General features: G+C 36.8%; 1 protein-coding gene across 1 annotated transcript; it reads right to left on the bottom strand.

The window, feature by feature from the left end:
- Positions 1-1706: 1706 nt before the first annotated feature.
- Positions 1707-2476, bottom strand: LOC141615209 (glutaredoxin-C6). Its single transcript, XM_074433675.1, has one exon. The coding sequence runs from the start codon at positions 2327-2329 to the stop codon at positions 1940-1942; it is 390 nt and encodes a 129-aa protein (XP_074289776.1). The 5' UTR covers positions 2330-2476; the 3' UTR covers positions 1707-1939.
- Positions 2477-7547: the final 5071 nt, after the last annotated feature.

The following is a 7547-nucleotide window of genomic DNA, read 5'->3' as shown; positions in this document are numbered from 1 at the left end:
AGCTGGTTGTTTTTTAATTATAGTTTAATAACTTTCCTAGTTAGCTTAGGAAAGAGGTAGATAGCTGAATATGGAAACTAAGGAATTAGATCTCGAGTCAGATTTATGACAGCGAGTAGGACTATAAGTAAGACCGTATAAGACAGAATTCTACACATTATTTTCCAGAAATAAGATTGTTTACAATTGTGAGCATTCATTGATTAAGTTTGCGAGTTTAGTCTTCAAATCATCCTTGCGAGCTAGGCTGATTGTTTGATCCCTTGTTTGAAACCTTGCGAGGCTAGAACTAGGTTTCACCATACTATCCTGTTACGTTCCAAATTCACGAGTTTGCAGTACAAACAAACAAAATTCTAACGAATAGTTCCACGACCCGTTCAATCACATTTTTTTACGTAGTTTTACATCAGTATTATAAGACCATATACCCAATTTTGTTTTTGCAAGACCCATACCCGATACAATATATACGGAAACCTGCATCGTATATACTGAAATTCATGTAATTGAAACCGTATAGCATATCGTTTGTGTATTAAAACCGTTTCGTATATTTTTACTCAATCCTTCTGATATTGAAGGGGTGATATCGAACGAATCATTCATCCATCACTATACTCGTGTAACACAAAAATAAAAATTATTACATCTTTCGGGAGGACCATGGTCCTTAGCTAACACCTAAAAGCAATTCATCAAATAAAATGTTATATAAGTTTAAGTATAAGGAGTACGGTCCATCCAAAAAATAGAAAATTTTTTCTAACACAAGTGAGAGAAGTCTTAAAGTAATTATTGAGACGAAAGTACTAGTCTCAATAATCATATCATGTAAATTTCTTTTCCAAATATCTATGGTGCCATGATGGCTCCATTCCCCCTCCTAATTATTTGTTGTCTTATTCTATTTTTAGGTGTCTCAATTAATTGATATCCTTTTTATTTTAGGAATATATTTGATGAACAATTTGATTCTACACACTCAGTTTGGTGTACTTATCATTTAATAATTGACTTCCTCCTCTTTTCTTAATATTTATGTGAAAAGCAAACGAGAATAATTGACCGGATAGACTACTTAAATAAAAGGGTATTCTTACAACACAATACGTAAGCACATATCACACTACGCGACAAAAGTCCAATAACTTTGGATTTGTCTCCTACTTGTGGAGGTATTATTGTAGAAAGTGAGTGAAAGGAAATAAAAATTAAAAATAAAAATTAAAGGGAAAAAGAACACAAGGAACCAATAATTCTTCTTGGACTATAAACTCTATTCAACAATTTACTGTTTACACCCTCAAAAAAAAATTAGTGTTTATTGTTTTGACTAAGGAAATATTAATTACGAAATATTTTTAATTGATTATGGTGTATTCGTGTACCAACTATCAAGTAATTGCATATCTGAAGTTTTTTTTGCATTTCCAAAGAGTGAGCCGACCAACTACAAACTCGTTCAAAATAAGAACAAAAGCTAGCTCAAGTTGTAGGAGTTCTCATACTCTAACCATGAGATTGGGGACTCAATTTTTAACCATATTATAGTGCGTTCATTTAAACCAAAACAAACTCGTTCAAAATAATAATATTATTTTTATAAACCAAAACAATCATTCTCTAATAAAATACATTTAATTAATTACAAATCCAAATATCATTGAAGCATCAAAATTAAAATAAACAATATAAATGAGATGTAGACAATAAAATAAACCCTATATAATTATCATGATTACAATTATTTAATACCCCTAGTGATATGGGATTATTACTTGGAAATTATTAATCTCATTTAGTAGTAACACTTGAATTTCGTAGAGCGTATAATCTTAACTAAAAGTTTACATACCCAAAGACTAGGGAACTACTATAAAGTAGCGTAAATCTGAAGATTCGCTAACCCCGTAACCCGGCTTTAACGGAGTCAAAGTCAACCCCATAGAGGATCAACAGCTCCAGCATCAGCAAGCAAAGTGGCAAGTCTATTGGTGAGGTGGAGAGCTACAAGGCTCTCCAACCCACCAACACGATTCCCGCCGACGAATAATACAGGTGTCTCTCCACTATTCTCGTCAGCGGGAATAGCAAGGATCTCTGTCTCGTCAAGCTCGATGACTGTTGGGTGGACCCCAACGGATTGTAAAAGATTCTTCATGACGTGACACATACAGCATGATGAACGGCTGAAGATCACTGCTGGATTCTCCGTTATTAGGCGTTGAATCCTCGCCTCAGCCGACTCCGCCATGTCGATTGCTAATGGCGATGTGGTCCCTGAAGTTGTTAACTCTAGTCTCATTGGTTGTTCTACTCCTTGCATTTGAAAATAGTGAAAATTTGGGACGTACTTTAATTTGGTGAGGGTAGTTTTGAGGATGATGAAGTATATGCCAACTAGAAGGCAAGTGGAGAGAAGGTTAAAGCAAGTGTTAAGAGGGGGTTTTATATTGGGGAAGTTGAGAAGGGGTGGGGATTGGTTAATATTTAACAAAGCGTCTTGCTTGTGACGGACAATATCCGTCACAAGCTGAAAACCTCTAACAATAAAGCAAGTGGGTTGGTAAGTGGGAGGGAAAATGGAGCACCCATACATATTGTCACTTGCATCTTGTGAGAAGGGCACTATCCGTCTTCAGTTTGTGACGAATAATGCCGGTCTTCAACGAGATTTTGTGAATATTTAAAAAGAGGCTATGTTCTCTTCTTGAATAAGATTCACATTTTCCTTTCTTTTAAAACCTCACGATAATTTTATTTAGTATTATAGGGCTAATTTTTATTGGCAAATAAGTCATATTACATTGAGATATTTCGATTTACACCCATTATAAAATTTCTCATTTTAGATCAACCATTCCGCCTTAAGATTGCCATTTTTATAGTAGAATGTGACTATTTAACACAATATATTATAGTTAGTGTTATATCTAAAAATTGTTGTTCTGGTAGTTTTTATTAAAAAGTAATCACATTTAATGTAAATGAATTATATTTTTTCTCGTCTTACCATTTAAGATGAAAATATCCCGTCTTAAGGAAAACTTACCGTCATTTTATGCGAATTACTCTTATGACTTGCGAGAGAATGAACATGAACAGATACGTAACATACGTTGTCTAGGTTGTCACTGTATTCTTGACATCTACAGAGATAGTTAGGCAAGAGAGTAGCCAGTAATAATTGATCTCAGTAGCTTTAGTTGATAACGAAACTAAATTGCTTACGTCTATTCTATTCTATTATGTATGCAATCAATTGGTCTTTTTTGTGACGGGTTATCATTTGTGGCGGATATTTTGTGAGTTAAAATGGTAATAAAATGGGTTAGTGGAGAAAGGGGACCACATAAATAGTGTTGCAGAGAGAAAAAAGTGGGTACTTTGTGAGGTAAAATGGTATCCGTCACTCAAGAGTGACGGATATGTGCCGTCACAAACAAGAATTTGTGGTATGCAATAAAGAAAAGACAAAGGCCCTGTTCTTTTGGACAAACTAATCGATCGAATCAATTGAATTTATAGGATCGAATCGAATCGAATCAATTTATAGGATCGAATCGAATCGAATCGAACTTATAGAATCTGAATCGAATCGAAACTTATAGGATCGAATCGAACTTATAGGATTCGAATCGAATCAACTTATAGGATCGAAGTGAACTTAAATTAAGTGAGGTATATGATCTGAATCCGAATCAACTTATAGGATTCGAATCGAATCGAATCGAACTTATAGGATCGAATCGAACTTATAAGATCGAATCGAATCAACTTGTAGGATCGAATCGAATCAACTTATAGGATCGAATCGAATCAACTTATAGGATCTGAAGTGAACTTAAATTAAGTGACTTTAAGTCCAAAAGAACAGGGCCTAACTCACAAAAACAAGCAACCCCATGAATATACTATTTGTTACTCCCTCCATCAATAGTTTATATTTATTTTATTTTCCTTTCACAAAATAAAGACCGCGTAAACAATACACTGAGACAGAGGAAGTATATTAAGCGTCTTATATGTTCTGGCCTAATTATATAGTTAGCATTTAATTATGTCAAATAAAAATGGTTTTTAAGACTTAAATGATAGTAATAAATTGGTTTAGCTCGATTCATTAAACAGCAATCAAGAAAATAAATACATCCTCAAAATTTAATTTGAAACCTACTCGTACTAAAAACGCTTGTACGTATAGGTTCTTTATTGTGATCAACTTTTAAATCATTGCCAGCCATCAAATAGATTCTATATTCAACTGAGAAAATGTTCCGCTACTCAAGTCACATACCTATAAAAAGTGAACAGCACTGATGTAGAATTTTTTTCTAAAATAGGGTTGAAAACTAAAGAAATAAATAAAATGGGCTTAGTTTTAAAGTAATTATCCAAAATGGGTCCACGTCAGCACCGAAGCTAGCTTCGGATTCAAGTCGCACTCCCCCTAAGCGACTACATTTTGGGTGACATGAAATTACGGTTGCTTTTAAGGGCCAGTTATTTTAGTCAAAGTCGCTTAGCGGCCAAGCGACTGAGGCCCAAGTCGCTTAGCGGCCCATCGACTAAAGTATTTTACAAAAAAAAAAAAAAATAGAAAAATGACCCTTACAAGAATCGAACCTAGAATCAACAACCAGTGTCTTAACATTTCTCTCTCTAACTTTCCCTCTCTTACTTTCCCAAAAAATCAAAAACAAAACCCTCATTTTGCTCCACCGCCTCCTCTGATCACGCACTACCTTCTCCGTCTACCCTGCCCCTTCGCCGGAGATGGGGTCAACCCAAGGCCTATCTCCGGCGAATCATCGCATCTCATCTCGGTTTTCGTCCCCTCCGATTGACCTCGGTCTTGTCCCTCTTGACGGCGAACGGCTCCTGTTTGATCGCCCGATGGTGTTTACGGTTGGCTTCCGGGTTTGTTTTTCTACCTTTCCTGCTCCTTCGATTCTCTGTCCTGTCATTGAAAGCTATGCATGCAACCCAGGGGTGTCCCCCCGTCCCCTCGCCCCTTCCCCCCATCCCTGGTAGAAATCTTCCTTGCCTTTATGTCGGTTGGTGTTGATGAGTATAGCTCATCTTGTTTGAGTTTTGTATCGTTGTGGTAGCAGTTTTGGGCTGGTGTTGGTGTCCTCTTCCCCCCGTCCCTCTCCTCCAGTTCTTGGTCCCTTTTCCGGCTCTCTTTTGTGTCCGTATGTGTGTTCCTTTTGGTTGATCTAGTTGCATGTAGGCCGATGGTCCTGGGGATTATTGTTTGGTGTCGGGGGTTGTTGGGTGTTTTGGTGCCAGCTTGTTCCCTTTCACTGGTCACGGTTTTGGTGAGGCCGTCGTATCCGTCATTTCCGTTGTGTCCGAGGTCAAGGTTGGGGCATTTTGGTTGACATGTGTGGGGTATGGGGGAGTCGGGTGTTTTGCTGTGTTGTTGGGTCGGGTCGGATGCGGTGGGATCCAAATTTCGCTCATGTTTAAGCCATGGTTAGCGTTTCTTCTGTTTTTTCTGTTTCTGTTTTTTCATATAAATAACACCTGGTGGTTTGGGGTGTCCTAACCTCTTATCCACGGGTTGATTAGGACGACTTGTAGAGTGCATTAGGTCTGTGTTGAGCCTATTTCTCTGAGACCTTCAGAGATGGATTTGGTAAGGGGGAAGTTCAAGTGGTTTTCCCCTTTACTTCCCACCTATTTACTCGCTTTTCTTGGCTACGAGTTTCTGGTCAGCGGGGGTCGTGTTCCAAAGTGTAGGAGTTTACTCTCCTCTGGAGACAGATTTTCATGGTCTGTTATCCGCCTTTTCTTTGTACGTCCTTGGGGCGTAAGTGTACTTTGTTCTCTCTCGTTGGGTCAAGGGGTCGCTGGTACCCAGATGGCGTGTTTTACAGCCAAGGAGATGAATCTCAAATACGCTTTAGTGGGTCTTATTGCAGGTATTTCTCTGAAACTAGTTCGATCAAGACGAGTAAAGATGAAGTTGAGTTTATGGGGGCTCGTTGGTTTCCCGAGGAAGTTTATCATAGCCAAGGAGATGAATCTCCGAGACTCGTCTCTGGGTCTTGTTGCAAGTATTTCTCTGAAGCTATATCATTTAAGACAAGAAAAGGTGAGTATTTTCCTTGGGGCAGCGCTGCTTGCCCAAAAAGATTGTTATGGATGTTGAATTTGAAGTGCGTGATCAGACATCCGTATTTTCCCATCAACACGATGCTGAGAGCCGATGCATTTACCTTGTTTTAGTTTATGCGTTTAATAATACTTTAGTGTTTTATGCTGTTGTTTATTGGTATGGTTTAGTGAACCATACCACCATAATATACTCTTCCTTTACAGCTCCAAAAAAAACAAAAGAATCGAATCTAGAGACAATGACATCAATACTATATATTAAATCCAGAAACCAAGGGACTTCAATGTAATTAAGAAAGTTATACAAATTAATTAAGGTTATTTAATGGGAATACACTATACTATTAGTGTCCTTCTCCAATTACTCCGAACTACAATTTAACTCACATTATACTCAACTATTACCTTAATTCCTTTTTAATAGAACTTGTAGACATGTTACTTGTTTAGCCGGTTTCCTCACCTGTTACTTCCTTCAAACTACATTAATCCCTTCTCTTGTTATAAAAAACGCCATTATAGCCCCTTTTCTCATTGTTGGGTGACTAGGAGGGAGTCAGGGACAACCTTATTAAATCGTAAATTTGTAATGATGTTCACTTGCAAGGTTTACTCGTCAATCTCAACTTATGCATATATATCATCTAATTACATAATTCCCTAAACCCTAATATTTCAACCGTATGTTCTTACCTGTCTCTTTTTTCATTGTTGCTACTGAAATCAAGGGTATGAATTCGTCATTATAATTGCTGCCATTTACTCCATCAAGTATGGAAAGAACAGTAGGCAATCCTACTTAATTGCACCCCTCAAGCAACTAAATGAAAAATGAGGGAAAAGTAAATTAAATTAAAAACTGCGAAACAAAGTCATTTTTGAGATGTCCAGATGGGTTGTATGTATTGATGTGGGTTTGTTAATTTAATGTGGTTTTGGTAATTTAATGTGCTTTTTACTAAACAAATTGCTTGATGGTGACCCGGGGAGGATGAATCTTTCTAGAATCAAGATGCTCTTAAGGGAAAAATGAGAAAAGTTAACTTAATGAAAGATAATTAAAAGAGAAATATAGAGGAAATTAAATAAATGGTGATGTTGATGAAGATAATATTGGTGAAGGGGATGAGGGAGATGGTTGGTTGCTGGCTGTCGATGTAAATGGATAGAGGAGCAAGATATGTAAAATTATTATTTTAAGATTAAAAATGGGATCCATATATTAGTTAACCCGCTACTTCAAGTTAAAAAACAAGCAATTTTAGTCAGAGTCAAGGGGCGTAATAGTTGAGTATATTACGAGTTAAATTGTAGTTTGGAGTATTTTAAGAAGGCCACTAATAGTTTAGAGTATTTTCATTAAATAACCCGATTAATTATACTATATAGTTTTAAATCAATAGCAACGTGTGATGGACCCG

This window comes from Silene latifolia, chromosome 11 (assembly GCF_048544455.1).
Source record: "Silene latifolia isolate original U9 population chromosome 11, ASM4854445v1, whole genome shotgun sequence".
NCBI classification, from domain to species: domain Eukaryota; kingdom Viridiplantae; phylum Streptophyta; class Magnoliopsida; order Caryophyllales; family Caryophyllaceae; genus Silene; species Silene latifolia.
The sequence above is the reverse complement of the archived record's forward strand: the minus strand, read 5'-3'. Positions and strand labels throughout refer to the sequence as shown.

What these genes read in the sequence shown, in the direction of transcription:
- LOC141615209 (XM_074433675.1), bottom strand. Translation starts at nt 2,329, where the DNA reads ATGCAAGGAGTAGAACAACCAATGAGACTAGAGTTAACAACTTCAGGG.